The 23,967-nt window shown below is 34.8% G+C and overlaps 1 protein-coding gene across 1 annotated transcript in view; it reads right to left on the reverse strand.

The window, feature by feature from the left end:
- LOC118197062 (prostatic acid phosphatase-like) overlaps window positions 1-23,922 on the reverse strand; it is a 72,320-nt gene extending 48,398 nt beyond the window's left edge. Inside the window, exons 1-2 of the mRNA XM_085811332.1 lie at window positions 23,176-23,922; window positions 362-442 (exon numbers count right to left, since the gene is read on the reverse strand). Coding sequence (XP_085667458.1) covers window positions 362-442; window positions 23,176-23,178 — 84 coding nt within the window. The 5' untranslated portion in view covers window positions 23,179-23,922. The remainder of the gene's footprint in view (window positions 1-361; window positions 443-23,175) is intronic.
- Window positions 23,923-23,967: the final 45 nt, after the last annotated feature.

Raw genomic sequence — 23,967 nt, forward strand, 5'->3', positions numbered from 1 at the left:
CTATTGAAAACGAACTCATTTATGAAACATAATTTGGCATTAGCGAGATTTTACGTTCAGAGTGTTGCCATTGGAAAATTTAGAAATTTTTTCACTGTAGCCATAACCGCGACTTAGAAAGCTCTATTGTTTTAAATCATCACAATCTTGAGCCTTCAAATAACAATATCTGAAGTTTCATTATGGTTGGTTGAGCGGATAGGCCGCTAGGAGTTCATATATTGGAGAAGTTTTTTTATGATCACTCTGTATATCCAAATAACTTTCTGCATTCTACACAGCTATTACAGTACATTACAGCCGTGATTATTATTTTTACAAACTGCCATTCATGTTAAACTGGAATTTGAAATTATTTTACCTCCTCTGGATGTGATGATATGAAGTCCTCATACCTCCAACGTAGTAGCCGTCCCAGCGCATAGCTCTGATATTTACCAAGCTAAAAAAGACAATTCAGTGCATAAGCATCTCTTCAAAAATCTCGAATATTTCAAAAATGAAAGATAACAGAAATAAATTTTTAAAATATCATAATGCGACGATTATGTGTTCTTATAATTATGTAACTTACTGAAAATAATTGCTTTATTTCGAAAAAATAGTAATATAGGTTTTGTCATTTACGATTATGAAAGAATAAATTTTTTTTCATAACGGTAAATGCCTTTTACATGCGTGTCCTGGAAGATTACTACGAACACAGTTATTTTACGTGTATTTTAATCCCTGATATAGAAATACTCGGTATATGACTGGCTTCGACTAAAAAGTACTCACTACAGTACGCTACGGTATGAAATTTTCTAAATAAACTAAATTTTAATTGGTCAAAATAAAAACAAATTCTGAAAGTGAATACATAATATAATTTTTAATAGGTAAATGATTAGCTTTTGCCCCTATATATACTCAGGTCTCTTTTTTTTTGTGCGGTTTTAAAATTATATAATAATTTTAAAAAATAAAATCTGAAAGCTTTTAGATTTGATATTACGCCCAAAGGGTCGTGTTGCGCCTGCGCGCGCATTTCATTACTAGCGTCGGCGCATGCGTCTTGAGCTCTTGGAGTTTGTGACATGAGATTGTGAGCTAAGAGCGTGTGAGAGAATTCGTGGCTTCGAGTGGCCATGAACGATGTAAATTAATGAGATTTAAAGTGAGATATAATACAGTCCATTGTTCCTGAGTTTATTGAATTATAGTGTAGGGCCTGTGCAAAACATCGTGGTCCGTCATGGGCCAGAGATCTATGGATTATGAGTTATATACAAGTAACAAGTAAGTCAGCAGTTTCGATTTAAGAATAAAGTGCCATTTTGTTATTTTGAGATACTGTGTAAGAGTTTTGAGAAAATTTATAGTATTTATATATTGTGTTTAAGTAATTCAGAAGAATTACTTATTATCTTCTGTTATTTCATTAAGAGTACAATGTTGATAAAAGGTGCACTTAAAGCTATTGGCTTTAGAACTGAATATAGAGTTAAGTGAAAAGATAACTGTTACAGATTTAAATTTAGCGATTAAAAGTAGTGAAGCTTTTAAATCCGATCCAAATTCGGTAATAGAGTTGGGTAATTCCATAGTAGAGCATCGTAAATCTGAAGAAGCTAAAGTATTACAGTTAGAACAAATTAAATTAGAGAGATGTAAAACAGAACTGGAAATTGCTCGATTGCGAGCTGAAACAAAAATTGTTAATAATGATCAAAACGAAAGTAAAGGAGAAAGTTCCGATTCCTTAGATTCCCTTATTAAAAGTATAAGAACATTAACATTGAAGGTTCCGAGTAAACCTGAAAACTGGAGTTATTTTTTCTCGTCTTTAGAAAGAGCTTTCGCGACAAAAAATGTGCCTGAGAAATCTAAAGCGGAAATATTGTTAAACGTGTTAGGGGAACGGGCTTCGAACATTATCGTGTATATTAGAGATGAGGAGCTAAGTGACTATGAAAAAGTAAAAGCTATTATTCTAAAAGAATTCGAACCTACACCACAAATTGTTTTAGAAAATTTTAAAAAGGCTCAACGCCTAAATGAGTCCCATGTGCAGTTCGTGTCGCGATTAACCACAAATTTCGAATATTACTTAAAATTGAGGAAAGTGTTTGATTTTGAAACTCTGAAGCAGTTAATAATATCATACAAATTTTTTGAAACATTAGATCGAGAAACGTCAACCCATATTTCTATAAGGCAAGCTGAAAGTTGGTTTCCGCCTCAACAAATGGCAAAGGAAGCAGATTTATTTTTCACATCTCGCGGAAAGTCCCTTGCCGCAAGTGTGCACAGTTTTCAAAAATCTCGCAGCAATTACAAAACGTCGAAAAATGTTTCAAAGGTATTCCTTGCCGATGTAAAAGGCTTAAAGTGTGTTCTTTGTGAGGAAAATCATTTTTTGGCAAAATGCCCAAATTTCTTGAGACAACCGGTGAATGATCGGGTTGAAATCATCAAAAGTCATAAATTATGCTTTAATTGCCTAGCATTAAACCATTCCGTCAAAAACTGCAAATCAAAGTTTTCGTGTTCCGTTTGTGGGAAAAGACACCACATGACACTGCATTTTCCAGTAGAAAATAAATTATCGAAAGAGAAGGAAAAAAATAAAAACGAAACAGCGAGTAGTTCCAGTGTGCTTTCCCCCCTAGCGCCAGACTTTCTGCCTAACAGCGGTAATACTCTACTTACAGCGACTAGTGTAAACAGATCCAAAAAAAGTGTTCTTCTGAGCACGGCTATTTGCTTTATTAGTGATGGTATGGGTAAGCTACATACAGTCAAAACATTACTTGATGGCGGCAGTACTTCATCGTTTATAAGCAGAGACTGTGCGAATAAATTCAACTTTGATTATGAGAAGGTAAACATTGCGATTTCCGGATTAAATGATTCCTTGTTTACAATTCGGAAAAAAGTTTCGGCATGCATTAGCAATAAAGATAAAAGTTACGTGAGACATTTAGACTTATTAGTAGTACCAAAAATCACGCAAGATTTGATTCCGTCAAGGAATTTCAAGGAAAATTGATATTAAAATGCAGGATTTTTGTAACATAAAATTAGCTGATAAAAATTTTAATGTTCCAGAACGTATAGAGATGCTTTTAGGAGCTGAGGTTTTCTTTGAGATATTAAAATCTGAACAAATTCGCTATGAAAACTCGAGTCTTATTTTACAAAACAGCGTGTTCGGGTTTATAGTGTCGGGAAGCGTTACATCAGAACAGAGCCGCGTACATTGTGGGTTAATGAAAACATCTAATGACTTAGAACAAACAATGAGAAAATTTTGGGAAATAGAGAATGTTGAAATAGCCATTCCAAAAAATAAAGAAACAGCAATATGTGAAGAACATTATGTGCAAACTCATAAGCGGGATGAAGAAGGGAGATACATTGTAACAATGCCACTAAAGGAAGATCCTATTTGCTTAGGAAATTCAAAGGATGTTGCCCTTGAGAGATTAAATTCCCTATGGAAAAGATTAGTTAAAGACCCTGAATATTTGAGTCTGTATCAGGATTTTTTAAAGGAATATGAAGAGCTTGGGCATATGACTGAGGTTAAAGAGAAAAATGAGCCTAGGGTAGTGTACTATATGCCACATCATGGGATATACCGACCTCAAAAAACAACAACTAAATTGAGAACAGTGTTTAATGCATCATGTTTAACATCAAATGGAATTTCGCTAAATTCTTTACAACGTAATGGAGGGGTTATTCAAGATGATCTCTTTTCAATCATGCTTAGATTTAGAAAGTACCTATTCGCATTTACGGCGGATATTAGAAGAATGTATAGAATGATTAAAATTAACCCTGAACAGAGATGCTTGCAGCGAATCCTGTGGAAAAAAGAAAATGATGCACCTGTGAAAATCTACGAGCTTAATACTGTGACTTACGGTACAGTTAGTGCGCCATACTTAGCTATGAGAACTCTTAAACATTTGTCGATTGATGAAGGTCCGAAATTTCCATTAGCTGCGCCAGTCTTACTTAAAAACTTTTATATGGATGATGTGCTTAGTGGAGCGGAATCTTTGAGTACAGCTAAGGAACTTAAATCTCAGTTAACTGCAATACTGAAGAGTGCAGAAATGACACTGCACAAGTGGTGCTGAACTTGCGGAAGAAGATCACTCCTATTCCTTTCCTAATGAAGCAGAATCTACAACACTTTGAGTGTCTTGGAGGTCTAGAAGAGACTGTTTCTGTTTTAGAGTGAAACTCGATAATGACATAGTTAGTTGTTACCAAACGACAGATATTGTCCACAATTGCAAGATTGTTTGACCCGATTGGTTTACTAGGGCCAATCATAAGTAAAGCCAAAATATTCCTCCAACGATTGTGGTTGTTAAAGCTGAATTGGGATGAATCACTACCAAAAAAGGAAGCTGATGAGTGGAAGAAGTTCTCTACTGAACTGGAAGTTTTAAGTAAAATAGAAATTGAAAGGTTTATTCTTATTGCAGAAGTAGATTATGTGGAACTTCATGGATTTGCAGATGCCTCTGAGGTAGCATACGGAGCAACCATATACTGCAAGTGCCGTTCGAGAGATGGAGAAGTGAAGACAAGACTAGTGACGAGTAAATCCAGAGTCTCGCCTATTAAACGAGTTACTATTCCGAGACTGGAGCTATGTGCGGCAGTCCTACTTGCAAGGTTGATGGTTAGAGTAATATCTGCATTAGAGATTCCTGTGAACAAAGTTTATCTGTGGAGTGACTCCATGATCGTGCTTTCATGGATACAAAAGGAGCCTTTCCAGTTGAAGACATTTGTTGCAAATCGAGTGGCAACAATTCAAGAGTTGACTAATGGTCATCAATGGCGTCATGTGTCTTCAAAGGAGAATTCGAGTGACCTTATATCCCGAGGCTTGGATCCCAGTAAACTTCTACAAAATGATATGTGGTGGAAAGGCCCTCTGTTCCTGAGATACGACGACTACCCAAATAGAGAGATTCCGGTGGAAGTCATTGTGAAGGACTTTCCAGACGAACTTAAAATCCTTAGTGACTCTAATATTTTTCTTAATGTGAAAGCTTGCTTAGTTGCAGTAGAATAAATATGTTATTAATGTTTAAATCTGCATCGTATTATTAATGGATATATTCGTCATAACATCAACTTAAGTTTCGGAGATTTCACTGCGCTGCTGAGTGCACAAAAGGTAAGCTAAACTTAGCTATCTTTATTCTTCACCTTTTCTTTAATTTGTTGTTCGATTCATTGTTGAACGCAGAAAATCTTTCTTAGATTTCTCCAATTCTGTTTTCAACCATGTCAATTCTGTCTTCCATACCTTCAAATTTGTTTTCTATTATGCATGTAATTTCGCTTTTCATTCCCTCTTGCCCTGCTTCAATCTTTCTTAGCTTTCATCACAGCTTTAAAAATTACTTGACCAGCTTTCATCTTTCTTTAGCAGATACTTGGCCAGCTTCCGTCTTTCTTTAACTGAATCTTGGCGAGATTTCATCTTCTCTTTACCTGCGTTGACGACCCCTTCCATCTTTTCTTGGAATGCAGTAAATGCAGTCATCATCTGCCTCAACTGTTCTTTCATCGCTCTTGTGACTGGCATTCAAATACCACTTCTGACACCAAAAAGTGTCGCGTGCGTAAGGGTTCGTAATAGATTGAATGCCCAAGTCTAATGAAAAGTTAATAAAATTTATTCTTATCACAAGAAATAAAACAAAATGCTGAAATTGTTCCTCACAGATATTCGTAAAATATCACAATATCACATAGTAGTTATATTTTAAACTACTAAAACGTTAAATAGAACACAATTCAAACACAGAGACTCCGATCTCACCGCGAATTCGCTATAATCAGCAACTTAGTAAACAACTAATAACAACTGAACTGAGATGTTTTGTTCTGGCTTTTATAAACATTCTTATCATTCACGAAAACATTCTGGTATTTTCTCGAGGTTTCTGGAAAGCAAAAGAGTAGAATTACGAGATATCTGTTTATTAAATGTTAAATTCGCGTGCTTCTGTATTTTTACTTTTCCGACATAGCTGTCTCTTAAAATAAATCTCGTACTGCATTGCACGGGGATATAAAACAATTTTAATTATCATTCTACTAAAAATAGCAAACTAAATATAAAATTCGGAACAATATAACCCCAAAAAAATTAAATTTTAGTGAAATTATAAAACTTAGGTGAAAAGACTTAATTAAAACTCCTAGGAATATCGCGACTGTAGTGAGTTATAAACAAAATAGAATTCTCTTTATTTAAGGTACAAGATTCTAATTAGAATTTATTTTGTTTTTCCCTTGCTTAGAGGAAGGGCCAGAATTTTCGGGTGATCTATTATAATCAAAATACATTGAAATGGTTCATCGGCTAATTCTGGATACAGAAAAGCAAGGATTTTTTGGAAGAGGGATTTCAATTGATTTCAATGTTCCTGCTCCCTGATGAAATGGCATTGAAGTTGACTGAATTCCTCTTCTGTTATGTTCTTTTTTCTTTAAATTTCATTAAAAAAATTGAATTGGGGTATTGCTTGTTTAAAAGCTTTGGTTTTTACATTTATTACATTCTTTGTTGCATTTATAGGATTATTTAAAATTTATTAATTATAAGTTTAAAAAAAGTTTGGTCTTCGTGAAACATAGTTCTAATTTCTTACTTTATATACATATATGTGTATATATATATGTATAATTTTAATAACATTTTATGTGAAATAGTGGTATTTTTTGCATAATGTAACATGAATTGCTTGAAAGCGACTAAGCTCTGCTGGAAAAACAAGATTACAGGAGCAAGTCTATTTTACATTAAGGTGCATAACTATCTCGCTAAATTAGCGAATTATCGCTAAGCTGGCAACAGTTTTGGTAAACCTTTTCTGTAACAGAATTCGGCTCTACGTAATGTGGCGACCATTCGGCGACATTTTGGCCCGGTACCCGTATTACAGTAATAGATATTGTAATTGAATAAATGTAATTGATTACTGTATTATCTGTATTCTTATGTGGCCCTCAATTAGTTTCAATAAGCAAAAAGTACTAGAAATATCTTAGGCCTTATGTTATTTGAAACTTATCTGGGTCCAAATCTCAAAGAACAAAAACCAAACTAAATACCTAATTTAAACGCTTGTTTGGGAAAACATCTCGTATAATTAGGGAAACAACAAAAAAAGAATTAAAAATTTTTTTGACATATTTTTAGGGATTTTTAAAAAATACCTCATCACGGTGTACACTTAATTTTTCAAAATACTAACTTGATGTGAATCATTTACCTATCTGTCTATCCTATTATATACCATACATAGCATTGATTTATTGCACTCACGATTTTATTCAAAATTTGTAAATCCTTGCCAAAATGCTAAGAAATTATTTTCCACTGTAAAGTAAAATAGCTTTGTTGGATAAAATTCGAAGCCAGATACTGAGTCATGGAAGCCAAGCCGTTATAGGGAGTACCAAGTATAGCTCCATTCCAGTAATAATGCGTGCATGACTTTTGAACGTTTTTGAAGTCTACTTATGAGTTGGGAAAAATAGAATTACGACATAAGCAAAAGAAAATGATTTTACTTATCGACAATTGCGCTCATTTAGATCATCTAAAAAATGTATGGCTGGGATTTCATCCTCCTAATACAACATCCATAGTTCAACCAATGGACATGGTCATAATAACAAATTTAAAGACGCTGTATCGAGAGAAATTGTTTAATTACACACTGGAGTTCTTTGATGAAACCCTATTAACATGATCATCAAAGCCAGAGCAGTCACTGCAAAAATGTTTCATTTTGAAAACAATGCAGTTTATTGCTGATAAGTTGCTAGGCATAAAAAACAGCTCAATACAAAACTGTTTTGTCGTTTTGTCAATACGAACTGTTTGTCAATACAAAACGGTTTTGTTATCTCCAGAGATTTAAAAATCTCTGGAGATTCCTGAAGTTTTGATACTGAGGAATGTCAAAGCATACGACAAGTTCCTACCATTATAAGGATTTTAAGTTTTACTTTTATTTTATTTTAAAACTTTACTGTCCCCTCTTACTTTCCACTTCCGGCCAGAATAAACGCGATTAGTTTTAGTATGCAAATTGAGTGTGCAAACGTTAAGTATTTAAGTTGTGGCTTTTAGCCAAAGAGAGAGAGAGAGAGAGTGATTTCTCGCCACCTTTATTTCACGCGCGCTTTTCAGTCTGTTGCTGGCCTCCTTTAAAGCCAGAGGTTTAGTCCTCTTGATATTGAAGACGTATTGTACTTTTTCCCGCATTCTGTATGCTACATACGTAAAGATCTAAAAGGACAATCTTAGTGTTATTAGCCTCTGTAAAGTATTTGGGTTTAGCTCTCATTTAAATGCAGTTAGTTTGTAGTTCTTATTTTTACGTTCAGACTACAAGTTCTGGTCTTTGTATACCGAAAGTGCCGGAGCGGCTGTAAGCTGTGAAGAATAAAGGTAATTCAACCCTTCCCTTCTTTGTCATCTCTTCTACAATTTCAAAGGACATGGTTTAAAGTAAACTCACTGTTCTACTCAGGACACCCACATGTTCGCCAAACAGATTAAAAGAAATAGTAGTCCTGATACCATGAATAATGAAGAATTTATAACATTAAGAATTAACAGTATGGCATATTAAGACAAAAATAAAATTGAGGATGTAATTGTTGAACAAAATCCAAGCATCAATCTTTGACGAAGAAAGCGATAATGAGGATGATGACCTATGTGTACTTGTGAATACTCGAGAGTCAAAATAAATTTACAGTCTTATTCTGTCCAGAAGGTAATGAAAGAAGCCGTACATCTGATATGATCAATATATGTGTTGATTTGTGATGTGTGATTGTAAAACTTCAAACTTTCATACGTGAAAGATAAACTGTTATACTAGATGTATTTTTGCAGAAATAAAATTTGAAATTGCGAAAGTTATGATGTATGAATTATCTTTTCTGCACAGTTTATAGTACAAATATTTTCTCTATTTTAATTGATTAACTCACGGAAATATGTATGTAATTAATATATTTTTACATACGTGTTATATATTTTGTTTTACAATTTATTATCAGTTCGTTAATTGGGGCAGCCGCTAAGGTAGGCAAAACAGATCAATTCCAACGCGTCCTAATTAAATGCAATCGACTACATTATAAACAGCAGTATAATACATTCTGAATCTAAGAGATATTTTATACACAGAACAGGAATAAAAAAGAGATTATATAAACAGAAAAAAGAAAGAGCAATGAAATAAGTAAGGATCCAATATTATTGAGCCCATTGAAGTCATCGAAGTTATGCTGATGTAATGCGGAAATCATCGAAATTGCAAACTGATGCAATAAACATAAAACGAAGTAAGCCTACCGTCAACATCATTAACTAGTTACTAATTCTGTTACACTAATTGCTCTCGATTTCTAATTCTGTTACACTAATTGCTGGCGAAATATAAGCACATCGAAGACTTCAAACTAAGAAAGCATTTACTTCAGTAAGAAAAATTTTGTCAGTCATATATCTATCAAATAATTAATCAAATATATCAATATATCTAGCAAAATTTCCCCAAATTGGATTAGTAGCATTGGTATTTCGAACAAACTGCAGCCTTTACATCCTGCATGTGCATGCAATATCAATTTCTCTGCCATATTATCCCTAAGACCTTTTAAATAGCTGCTCGAAGCTCGATTTTAAGGAAAGAATGAAACTGCTATTATCTGTTGAGGTTGCTTATGATTCAGTAATAGATTAGAAATATCGCACTTCTATAACTAAGATTTACTTTCCGGGGGAGGAAGGCATATCCAATGTTTTTGTAATTGTATTCTATTTAGAAAGCTGAAACTCAGTTTCGTTGGCGGGGGGGGGGCGGTTGCAGCTCCTTTCGTCCATGCTATATTATTATCTTAATTAGATGCGTCAGCTTACTTGATTATAGTTCCTGCTTTTATGATTAGATATAAATTAATCTTTCCTTTCACGTTCTGTTTTCATCTGCTTAAAACCTGCGATAGTTTACCTGTGTAAGTCTACCAAGTCCTTCTTCCCACACAGCTTCTGGATTCGGATCCGATGGATACAAAAAATCAGGAGCACGCATTCCATGCCGGAAGAACTTGGGAGAGAAAAATAAGTTCAATAATCACCTCACTTCATAGCAGGTGTTTGGTAGTTCGGTCCGAGGTTCGAATCCCGCGAACGGGCTGGCTGCATGGGTGTTTTCGTGGTTTTCCCCATGTGTAACGTGTATACGAGCCAGTTTCCCTTAGAAAGCCCTCCACGAAGGCATCCCTCCCCTCGAGGCTTTGCCGTAATTAGGTTAGGTTATTTAATTACGGCAGCCCTCGAGGCTTTGCCGTAATTAAATAACCTAACCTAACCTAACCATGGCAGGTGTTGATTTTATAAAACAAAACAGTAAAATAGATTATTATTTTATTTACATGGATCAAAAATAGATGATTTACTTGAAACTTTTGCAACAATGATATTTCGTTTTTTTTTCATCTGATACTGTTTTGGGGCAAGAACTCAATACGAATTTTTAATTCTTTTAACAATCTCCAAAATAATAATAAATTTTAAATTACTGATCTTATATTTTGTAAATTAAGTGTTAATGATCTTTCTTTCGGTCTCACTGAAGTAATGGCACTACATTTGCACATAGTACTTTATTAATCCTAGAATATTTTATAACACATAACTACATCTAATTGCTAAAAGCTAAATCGAAAAGTAATAGAAAGATCTGTTATGTAAAAATGAAAACGTTTCTTCGCTAGAACTAAGATATAAAAAAAAAAATTACTGTTTCGTGAATTTCTGACATCTGTCACCTGCAACGAATATCTCGGGGCATTTCTGATGACTCGCAATTCATGACTTTTAAAATCGTCCGTATAAAAGAATACAGAGGTTTTGAATTGCAAAATATGCTCACTGTCAACTGTAAAAAAAATGATTTGATGCTGACTTGAATGTTAAAAAAAAAGGGGGGGGATATAATGCGCATGCACATCGCGGTTCTCCTCGACATATTGCTGAACGCAGAATTCGCTGCCAAACTCTTTATGAGAAATATTTGTCTGAGCAAAAATAGAAAAATGTTGTCACAATACATAAATTTCGAGTGCATTTAAATGAATAAAGTAGAAAGAAATGTTTTTATTATCACTTATCACAGTATATTTTAATTTCGAACTCCTTTCTTATCAATTCTTGTTTCAACTTACAACTCCCTATCAAAATGTGTTTTTAGAATCACGTTGAATACAAATGAGTTAGAAGATGTATTTAAGGAAGGTTCAACTTACTTCGATAGAGAGTGCTAAGAATCCTTAGTAGTGCGTTTTTTGCCTTCTGGCTAAGTCACTTTTACGTGCCTTTTTGATATTCGCTGGCTAATTTATTTTAAGAGCCTGCTATGATAGATAATTGTGTTCAGCTTCGGCTAAGTCTTGTTTAGTTAATTATAGTTGAATTTCTTATTCTGAATTAAAGCCCGAGTAGAGGCTCGCTGTAAGACTGTTACTCTTATATGAGTGAATAAAAGGAGATTTTAACACCTCTCGAGTCTACGTCTTTAGTTGTTTGAACTCAGCCATAAGTCGCTATATAGTTCACTAGGTTCCTCGACGTTCATCTTAGACAAAAGGGGTTTGGAACCCTACATTTCGCGCTCGAAAATTTTTATTGGACTATGGCGTTATAAAGTGGGAAATTTGCAATGAATCCCTCAGGCACCAGTTTACCCCACGGAATGGTTCGGTTTCATATAAGGAACCATTGCGGACAGCAATGAAACTAACTGCGACGTTCGAAGGCAAATGTCCTTTGTCGGTTATGACCTTTGTCGAGGACATGGAGTTGCATTTTACGCTACATTCCATCAAACAACTTCAGAAAAATCACAAAAAAGCAAACTAACTTAAAAGGGCAAGCCCTTAAATGGTTCATGGGTATCGGAAAGTTCCTGATGGGGGATGCAGGCTCTGAAGCATAACACTGGGAAAACTTCAAACCTGCGCTACTGAAAGCGTTCCCGGTGGTCAAAGACTAAGCGAAATTGAAGTCAGCTCTTCAGTAAATATCAGACGAATGTAGAAGAACTGACCGATTTTATCTTGAGAAAAATTCAAGTGTTCAGTCTACTGTAGTGGAAAGAAACCGGATAGTGAAATAATCGAGGTAATTCTGCCGTGTTTACTTCCTTTGATTCAGGATTTCATGAAAGTGAGAAATCCACAAACGCTGTAAAGTTTATTTCAGCTCACCGTGATGTTCCAAAGCAGACGAGCAGCTGAAAAACGCGCGTACGGCAAATTTTCGCCAGGGCTGGTATTAGAGCTTTTCGTCTCAACAAAGACCTCAAAGTAGACAGCACCCTTATCAGCACTCGGTGTTGGTGTATTTAATTATGGCAAAGCACACTAGGGCTATCTGCCTAAGGGGAGGGATGCCTTCGTGGAGGACGTTTTAAGGGAAACTGGCTCGTATACACATTACACATGGGGAAAACACCCATGCAGCCAGCCCGTTCGCGGGATTCGAACCTCGGACCGAACTACCAGTGTTCAGCGACTTTACCGCTCGGCCGCTGGTGGGCTATCAGCCCTCGGAGAAAACCTAAAAAGGCAGTAGCAAAAAGACTAGTCAAACGAAATTATTTTACGATCGCCAAAAGAAGCAACAGAAACAAGGGGCTAAGAGTGTCCGAGAAGAGGGTCCGATCATACTCTGCGTCGAAAACGTCCTCGGAGATTAAGTTAAATACCGTAATGATACAAAATTTGGCCTTGCCCGAAATTAACATAATGTTAAAAAACCTGCCTACCATAAGCCTTACTCGACAGGCCGCAGTGCAGCTTTTTGGAGCAGGAATTTTTTTAAAAAGCATTTTCGACGGTTTAGACTGTTTAAATCCACGGGGCAGAAAGTAGTTGCCGCCCAAGGTAAACAGTGTGTGCGCATTGTAAGCGTAGGGCTGCATTCACAGATTAAAAATGAATACCCAAAAGTGAACTTTCTTGTAGTGAAAGATCTGTTAACGACAGTAATTTTGAGGGTGACCGCGGATTTAAATTTTATGAATTCTACTTTACAGGTACAAATAGACGCTGTACAAGAAGAAGGGGGAGAACTTCCAGAAGTAAAGCTGAATCACCTCGAGGAAGAGAATAACAAGAAAATTTAAGCTCTGGGTAAGAAATTTTAATAAACAATTCGATTCGAAACCTGGCTTCTGTCAAGTAGTTAATCACGAAATAAACGTAGAGGTAAAAGAGACGTAATAACATAAATAATAAATAAACGTAAAGTAAAAGAGAATATTATAGCATATTAGAGATGTGCTGGAAAATAATATAATTACTCAAAGTAACAGCCCTTACGCAAGCCCGGTAGTCTTATACAGAAAGACAAACGGCCTCCCAACTTCAGATTCGAAATCGTGGAGATTCGCCGTGGACTACCGCAAATTAAATAGCGTAAAAAAATATCCCGTATATCCCCTGCCGGTAATAGATGAAATAATTCGAAAAATACGATCGACAAATTACATGACAACGCTTGACTTCACGTCAGGGTATTTTCAGATACCAGTACAACCCGAAGATGAAAAAAAAAAAAAAAAAAAAAAAAAAAAAAAAACTGCCTTTGTAATAAAATCAGGCGTATATGCCTTTCTGAGAATGCCGTTTGGCTTAAGCGGAGCTCCGGCTACATTCCAGAATATAATGGATATCGTCTTAATATACATCCTAGGCGAAAGTTCTTTCATTTATCTGGATGACATTATTATTATAAGTGGAACTATTGAGGAGTATACGTAAATCATTTAAAAGAAGTTTTTTTCATTATTAAATAAAACCTGCCTCAAGGTGAAACCTTCAAAATTAAATTCGCGGGTAAGGATTTTACATACCTAGGGTATGAAATTTCGAAAAAGGGGATAGAAACATATAATTCCAAAATTTTACCAAACAAGAGTTATCCGTCTCCTAACACTACGATAAAACTAACACCTTGTTTGGGCATCTGCTCATATTATCGATCCTTAATAAAGGATTTTGCGAAGATAGTCGAACTCTTTTACTGGTTCTAAAAAGGAAGAAAACTAGATTCACGTGGATGGCAGAGGCCAACACTGCGTTCGAACAATTAAAGCACGCATTAATCAATGCCCCAGTACGCAAATTCCCCGAAGGGAACCAAAATTTAGAAATCGCTGCGGACTCCTCTGATTCAACAGTCCAAAACGGGCAGCCAATTGCCTATTTTAGAAAAACTTTGAATCAAACTCAACGAAATTACACCGTGACGGAAAGAGATACTCTCACCGTCTTATTAGCAGTGCAGAAATTTCGTGTTTACCTTGGAAGCGGCCCGGTGATAGTCTATTCACACCATGCGGCAGTTGATCCTTTCTATTCCAGAAAAAATCTTTCACCTCGGCTTATACGCTTGACGTTAAAGTTGCAAGAGTATAATCTCATAATTAAGCACACGCTGGGAAAAGAAAATGTTGTTGCGGATGCCCTGCAAAGAATTAAGATTAATAAAGAGGGAAATATTATTAGATGTACGAATTTAACCTCGAAAATAATTGAGTCCCGCGATACGATCATTCTAGAATTGAAAACGGACCCCGATTTCAAGAAAATATATGCATATCTCGAAGACCCCCAAAATTTTCGAGCATCTGGACATTACGGCAATTAGAAATAGGGCAGCTTACTATGAAATCATTGATAAATTGCTATGTTGCACAAAAATAACAAACGACAATCAACAATACAGGCCGGTGATGCCAGCGAGTCTACGATTAAATATTATAGAAGAGCTATATGATTCACCTATATAGGGCCACCTCGGTATTAGGAAAACATTGCAAAGGGTCCACGAAGCGATTTATTTTCCGCAATTGCAGAAAGTTGTAACGGCGTATGTTAGGTCATGCAATATGTCCCATATAATTAATGATGTTACTTATTATCCGGCCGGGTACTTAAATACAACAACGAGATGGTGGACATCGATTTGCTGGGACTTTACTCCTGAACCAGGCGAAATAAAAATATATATCTTTTAACTATCGTAGATCATTTTTTAAAATGGGTAGAAATAATTCCTGTTAACATGAGCATCGGCAAAAATCCTTTCAGATTCGTTTTTAAATAAGTATATTTTAAAGTACGGGGCTCCATTAAAAATAATATCCGATAACGGTACGCAATTTATTAGTCAATTGAAAATCTTTGCATAAGACTTGGCATGAGCCATCCGAAAATGGTACCATATAGGGCACAGTCGAATATAGCGGAACGCGTGAATAATAATATTGTTAAAATGATTCGGGGATACATTTAGAATTATCATGACCACTCGGATAGCTGTGTCAATTAATTAGCCTTGCATTGAGAACGGCGAAGCATGACATTACGCAAAAGACCCCGTGGAATTTTAGGGAGGAAATTTTTAACTCCTTTTTGTGCGACAAAGGCAAAAAGAATTTAAGTTAAAGGACATTCAGAAAAAAATCGACGAAGCGATAAAAAACGCAGATTCAAGCAGACAGAAAACAAAATTTACTACGATAAGAATAGACGGCAGGTGGAACACTGTAGGTCATAAAGTACTGAAAAGTAAATATTCTTTATCATCTGCACCAGAAAATCGAGTTGCAAAATTTGAGCCCAAGTTCGAAGGGTCTTTTATCATTGAAAGACTAAAATTTACGATTGTCTCCATAAGTTCAACTTACTTCGATACAAAGTGCTGGGAATCCTTAGAAGCGCGTGTTTGCGTTCTGACTAAGTCACTCTTGAAGCTGTTATGCTCGGCCGTATATTACCGTGCATTTTTTACAGTCGCCGGCTAGTTTAACTTAAGGGCCAACTACCTTAGATAATTATAATTTAGTTTCTTATTTCGTATTATGAGTTAAAGCCCGAGTAGAGGCTTCCTGTAAGCCCGAGAAAGGGCCGACTGTTATTTTTATGTGAGTAAATAAAAGGGTATTTTAACCCCTCTCGAGCCTACGTCTTTAGTTGTTTGAACTCTGCGATAAATCCCTACATAGTTCACCAGATTCATCAACGTTCATCTTAGACAGAAGAAGTGAGGATTTCTCCGCCTTCTTAGCATGCCTTCGTAGTGTAGTGGCCAGCAGCTCGACGCGAATTCGAGAGTTCTGTGATTCGATTTCCGGCGAGGGCTTTGCTCATTTTTCCTGTCTCCTGCTTTGAAATAACCTAATATCTCTACATGGAACCCTGCAATAGTTTATCAAAGAGGGGGGAAAATTCTTAAAGCATGGTTCAAAAATCTATAGAAAGTTTTTCAAAGGGATTTATGACTGTTGCTGTTACATAAAGGCAAATTAAAATAGAGTAGAGAAAAATATTAACACCAACTCCACATAATTATCAAGAATATTATTTTATACCCAACTTTCAAATATGAAATACCCTTTGTTTACCAACAGTGCCATCAATCCATTAAAACTGCATCACGACAAAGCAAATAGCCACGTGTAAAAGCCCACCTGGAGTATCAATTTCCTGTTAAAAAATGGAAAAAGAAACGGGTATTTGAAACTATGGATTTTTGCTATTTTGGTCTCTTAAAAAGCGGATTGTCCAATCGTCGGCCTACAAGCCTCCTAGGGCTTTATAAAATTCCTTAAGAATGGGATAAAGTACCTCTTCTATTACTATAACGAATTATTTATTGTCTTGGAAATTACGGTGCAGAATGATAGTGAAGAATACGGGCTATCAAACAGAACATTTAAAACAGAAAAGTTTTAGATCAAATATTTCTTTAAATACAATAAAAATCGTCTAAAAATGTACGATCAACTTCTGTATATGTATTTCGCACGAGTGTTTTTTTTTCAGTTGTTTTTAACTTCGTATAATTAATTATGTAAAACACTTACTTTGTCCTTTATCAAAATGCAGCATGACACTTACAAAAATAACGATATTATATCCCATGACTAGATCTATCTAGAGGCTGGAATTGAATTATTTATAACCGATTTATTTAATGCATTAAAAAATTGACAGTTTGGACTATTATGTTACACATAAATTTCCTGGGAATATGATTACGTTACAAAATACAGCACATTCCCGATTAACCAGGTTAATACCAAAAACGAGTCAATGCTTAAGCGAAAATGACGGTTAATCCGATAGCAGTTAAAAAACTCAAAATACCTTATTATAACTATAAACCTGTAGAAAAGAGGGGCGCAGTTCTATATCTTCCATTTTACTGGGCCGCTCGCTAAATTTAATTTGCGTTTTCACTCTGAAATGCTCTACTTAGGATACATATTACACTTATATACATTCACTTCCAAAAGTTAAGCACGAAGATGTAAAATGCAAAAAAATCAACAAATACTGCTTTGATTGACACAAAATTCGGCAGGAAAGTAGCATATATATTTATGCATAAAACAAAATAAATAATTATATACAGAAATGAAAACAATATTAAATTTTTGTAAGTTATCAGATAATGACATACTGGAGACTTAACTAGAATTATGTATAAAGTGAAAATAAACAGCATAAAATAAAAAAAAGGACATTAATAGGGTATGTGATCCCTCCCTCATCTGTATACAAAGTTTACACCTTGTGACCATGCTTTCAATTAGGTGGTCAACTACCGCAGAATTAAGCAATAGCCATTCTTCTTGTAGAGCAGTTTCCAGCTCAATAAGAGTGGCTGGAGGTGGGAAACGTGAATATACAGCACGGCCGAGAGCATCCCAAAGATTTTCAATGGGATTAAGGTCGAGCGAATATGCTGGCCACGACATGCGCGCAATCCCTTCACTCTCCAAGTAGTCATCGACGATGTCAGCTCAATGAGGACGTGCGTTATCGTCCATTAAAACAAAAGTAGGGCCAACTGCTGCAGCGTACAATCTCACAATGGGTTCTAGGACTTATCTCGATACTGGACAACCGTCAAAGAACCCCAACAACGTAAAGAGCAAATCTTGGCTCATTAGTAAACAGTCAGACACATTCCAATTGACATGTTCCCGGCACCACTATAATCGTGCCCCTCTTGATTGGACCGATAGAGGAACACAAAAGCTGCAGATAGCGCCTTACCAATGGACGCTGTAACCATAGACGTCACACGTGTGGAGGTCGCTCTACGATCCCGCTTGGTTACAATAGCAATATGTCGATCTTACGCGGGAGTTGTAACCCTTGGGCGACCGGATAGGGATCTTCAGACAACTGTCTGTGTGGTTTGGAATTGTTTCCATAAACGTGAAATTACAGAATGATGAACGCCGAAGAAAAGAGCAACATCTGTGATCGACTGTCCTGCTTCAATGCGCCCCACAGCACGACAGCGCTCAGAATCTTCCATTCGTCTTCTGGAAGTCATAGAAACACGTATGTCTTGAAAACAAATTGTAAGGAAGCTTTAAACACCTTCTATCAGCACTTACAATCAACTTCTGTAACCCTTCATAAAGCTGGCTTCTTATAAGACTGCCTTTTTTGCACATTTCTTGACATGAAAGCACGATTGGCTGTTACCTAACATATTTGCATACTTCCATCTACCTCTGCAGCGAATTGCATCCTCTTCAATTCGGATTTGCTTCCAGAAATAAGCATTTTCCTCTCCGTGCTTAACGTTTGGAAGTGAGTGTATATCATTGTTCTAATATAGGTATTTTGACACAAAATCGGACTTTTTCTGAAATAACATGCCGATTTCTTTCCATATTTCAATTCTGCAGCTGAACTGATGCCTAAATATTAAATGTTGTAAAATGTGGTGTGAAACTTCTCGAGAAATTTAAAAATTTATCTTGGTGCACTTTTTTCAGTTCGCACCAATTCATTTGGCGAAATGCTTAATTCATCGCAACCTATTTTTCGTTACCTTTTTTTGTGCACGAGCGGAAAAAAAGGTGCTAATCATTCATTCTTTCAAATAATTTTAACTAAGTCTCTAAAACACATTTGACATTATTATCGTTTGTAACAAACATGCAAAATTTCAAAACGTGCCAATATATAAATTCTAATATATCTTTGCAAATTTTGAATAAAATACTCTAACTTGTTCCATGTATGCTTAGAAATACACCTTCCTTAAGATGATGGCAAAAAGTTACATGTTTCCGGAAAATATTGCCAAAATTGTTTACGATAAATTTACAAAAGTTACTAAAAAATACAAATTTTAAAATACATCTAGAAATAGTTGCGTATTTTATTTGGATTGAACCTAAATCTCGAATCATGTAAGAAGGATCAAGTAAGTTTAATGAAAAAAAAAAGAGGTATTAATAATTATATACTAAATTCAATTAATATTGAGGAGCTAAATTCTTAGAGCTAATTTTTTAAGAACTACTCAAAACTACTTTTTGCAAAATTTGACACTTTGGAATGATTTGAGAATTACAATCGAACTAGGGAAAAAAATAGGTATGTCAGGAAAAATCCGATTTTATATCAAAATACCTGTGTTAAAACAATGCTATATATAAATCTAATATATGTCTCGGAAACCGACATTGTTTAAAAGGCCGATTTTGCCTAAAAATCTCATTTTTTTTTATTTCACATATTTAAAGGCCATACTCTTAACTATCAAAAACAACTTTTCTTTTCTTGATATGTTTATTAGAAGTGGAGATGTCCTAGCTTCTTTGAGAGACCACAAAGCTGAAGCTTTTGTTTACCACAGCAGAAGCGAAAGTTCAAAGGGCAAACTAAAAATGCAATTTTCGCTCTTTCTTATGTTATTTGTTAACTAATTAATTTTAAGCATTTCAATTAGTTTGGAGAATCTGGCAAAGTATTTTTATTATGAATTTTCTCATTTTCGTTTGGCAACGTGAATAGTTACGTCCTGAGAACTTTAAATGCGATTTCTGCTAACTTTTTTTATGACTTATGTTCACAGTAACCATGATAACCAAATGTGTTCTTACAAAATCACTTGAAATTTTGAGACTTTGTGTATTATTATGCATGACGTAGAATAAAAATTAAAAAATTTGGCTTACAGAATTTAAATTATGTAATTTTTTTCTTCAATAGTGTATGCATTTTTTAAACATTTTTGTATGTTGACTATACACATAAAATAAAGTCAAAAATGTTTTAAACATCATTATTTCCTTATCAAGTGATGGTTGACGTTTTTGTTAATTTCGATGTAAAATTTTCAGTTTTTGCATAAACTTCACAAAATAATGAATTTTTGTGCAATCCAATACAAATTACATAGAAACATAACAAACATTTTGATAAGTCGCACTTTCAAGACATGAAAAACGCAAGTTCAATTTCATCAATCGGCCCACTAAAACAGAAGGTATAGAATTTGTCTCCACTTTTTTGGAAGGATGGTTTTTGGAAGGTGTACGTTCTTAATTATTTCACGCATAACTGGCGGAAATTTTTCAATTTTGATACAACTGTTTATTCATCTTCGTCTATGCTTGCTTTCGGTTTTAATTAAAAATGTGTGTTTAAACGTATTTTAAACAAGGTCAAATGGCGTTTTCTTGTTTCGAGAAAATATCAGGTTAATTGAAATTGAATGTAATACTTTGCACTGCGAAAGCCGAAATATATAAAAGTATATTAAAATGATTCTGAAATCGAAATGTTTGCAGATTATTATAACTTTGACACTATGCTCTTCCTTTTCAATCTCCATTGAATTAACATTTCATTCTTAAGTAAATCAATATTCGTGAAAACATTACAATTAATAATAACTTAAATTTGAAGTATTATTTAGTACTTTGGCATTATGGCAACCACGTTGGCGCAATTTGGCGATTTTTTAAAAAGAATAAGAATGGTAATTTCAAACCGGAGAAAGTTATTTCATATTATACATGTTATTAGGTCATTTCAATTTTAGCTCGATATTTATCCCCGAAAACAATTTATAAAACTGCTTACAAATGGTATCTCCAGAATCTATTTATTCCAACTGACCACAGGCGCACCAGCGGCCGAGCGGTAAAGTCGCTGAACACTGGTAGTTCGGTCCGAGGTTCGAATCCCGCGAACGGGCTGGCTGCATGGGTGTTTTCGTGGTTTTCCTGATGTGTAACGTGTATACGAGCCAGTTTCCCTTAGAAAGTCCTCCACGAAGGCATCCCTTCCCTTAAACAGATAGCCCTAGTGTGCTTTGCCATAATTAAATACACCACCACTACACCAATCGACCACAGTCTTGGCCATATCTAGTTAATTCTTCCAAGCGAAATTTAACTTTCATTAATTCTTTATTCTAGCAGTACATAGATCGCTGTAGTAAATGGCAGATGACTATTCTCGAAATAATTACCGCTTCGAATGCCAACGTGTTAATTACACTTTTTCACCCTGCATTTCAAAAAGAGTGTTTTCCGCAACATAACATTATTAAATCCGAATGTGAACATCTTTCGTGGCAAAATATTATATTGTTGCAAAAATTTCGCAGAATTTTCTTTATTTGCAGTCAAATCTCACAAGCGCATATTTCAAAATTCAGCTCAAGACCAAAAATATCGCACTTTGCCTCTAGAGCTTCTGATACAACTAAAGCAGCATGTACATTGCGTGAAAAAAAGGGGACAGTTCTATATCTCACCTTCTACTACGCCGATTGACGAAATTCAACTTGCGTTTTTCCTGTCTCGAAAGCGCGACTTAGCATATGTATTAGATTTATATATACCATTGTTCTAATATAGCTATTTTGGCACAAAATCGGACTTGTTCTGAAATTACATTTCAATTTCCATATTCTACGACTCAAGTTATGCCAAATTGCCAAGTTTTGTAAAAAATCGCAGGAGTAGCTTTTTAAAAAATTAGCTCTCAAAATTTTAGCTCCTCAGTGTCAATTGAGGAGCTAAAATATAATATAATATTATAATAATAAATAATATATATTTATTTATATCTCTGTTTTTATTAAACTTATTTGATTCTTCCATTGATATTTCGAAATTTAGGTTCATTCCAAACAAAACTCGCATATTTTTTATGATTTATTTTTAAAATTTGTATTTTTAAATATATTTTTATAAATTTTTCGAAAAACATTTTGAATTATAATCTATTAAATATTTACCATCATCTTAAAGAAAATGTATTTCTAAGCATGTTAACAAAAGTTTAAATTTTTTTATTCAAAATTTCCGAAGATAGACGTGAATTTATATATTGGCACGTTTTGAAATTTGGCATATTTGTTGAAAGCGATAATAACATCAAATGTGGTTTAGGCACTTTGTTTAAAATGATTTGAAAGTAGAAACGCTGGGACTTTTTTCCCCCACTCCTGCACAATGAAAGAGAAAGGAAAATAGGTTGCCATATATTAAGAAGTTCGACAAATGAATTTTTCTTGGCGTAAGCGGAATAAAATACCCCAAGTTAAATTACTAAATTTTTACGCAAATTTCCCACCAAATTTTACAAAATTTAATATTTAGGCATAATTTGAGTCGCAGAATCGAAATACGTCTAAAAATTCGTATGCTATTTCAGAAAAAGTTGCATTTTGAGTCAAAATACCTATGTTAGAACAATGCTATATATATATCCTATGTCGCGCTTTCGAGACCTGAAAACCGCAATTTTAATTTCGTCAATCAGCTTCCATTAGAAGGGAGATATAGAACATTTTTTTTTCTCGCAGTGTACGAAAATGGCGACGTTGCTACTCAAACATACAGCTTTCGATACCTATTAATTGAATAATTGTTAAGCTCCTGGTTGCCACAGTTTAGCGTTTTCTACCAGGATGGCAGAGATAATACCAAAGTACCTGTTATTTAGGCATATAATAAAAGTAAAATACAATCAAATTTGCAATTAAAATAAATTATTTTATATTTAAATAAACAATTATTGTACATCAAATCATAGTTGTAATTCCATGAGATTCAATTTGCAAAAATTCTCTAAATGGGCAGAATACATTCTATATTTATTACACATCAAAATAAATAACGTATTAACATTTTAAATAAACAATCATTGTACGTTAAACTATAGCTGTAATGTTATCAGATTCAAAACTTCAAAAACTCTCTAAATGGGAAAAATTCATACCATATTTATTGAAACAGAAATACTTTAATGCAGCTGGATAAGCTTCTTGCCATGCTCTAAAAAATTTGAGTTTACTTCAGAAGACGAGAAAGGAAACATATGGTTATTCTCCATAGTGATATTATAATCAACGAACCCCAATACATGAATGTTATTTAGGCAAATTATTACTGATATAAATAACGAATGTAATTTCAAGACAAGCATTATCTTCTAAAGCCGTGTATCAATTACTTTTTAAACTATAACAGGAGAACTTATATTGATATAAATTATGGTTTCTATGTATTCGAAAACAGAAACTGCAACCTTCCGCCAAGCAGAAAATTCCTGTGCTGTCGATCGACTGTTTCGATACAACCCTTTTACTACGGATTCATAAAATCCATAATCCTTTACTAGATTACTTCCGAAGAACGTACAAGGTTAGTAAAGTCACCCGATTAGTGGAACACCTGCATTTACCAAGCCGGCAGATCTTCGCAGAGATCGATTAAAACATTTATTGACAAAGCTGCTTAAGCACGTTTTATCAAACTCTTTTGTCTCATTTTCAAAGTTCACCGCTTTATCAGATGGCACAGATTGTAAAGTGTCTACACGTCTGACGTCGGATGGTCAGCTCATAGAGGGTAAAAATGCTAAATGTCCGACTAGTTGCGCAGAGACATCTGCGCATTAGCATAATTTCAATGTGCCATGCCAGTCTAGCGCTATTTTGTTTTTGAACGTGGTCGGATGGTGTGGTGTAAAAAAAAAAAAAACAGTAATCCATACAAAGTGGTGCCAGAC

Source organism: Stegodyphus dumicola, chromosome 2, assembly GCF_044657685.1.
Source record: "Stegodyphus dumicola isolate Sdum_Otavi_A_Nest chromosome 2, ASM4465768v1".
Taxonomy (NCBI): domain Eukaryota; kingdom Metazoa; phylum Arthropoda; class Arachnida; order Araneae; family Eresidae; genus Stegodyphus; species Stegodyphus dumicola.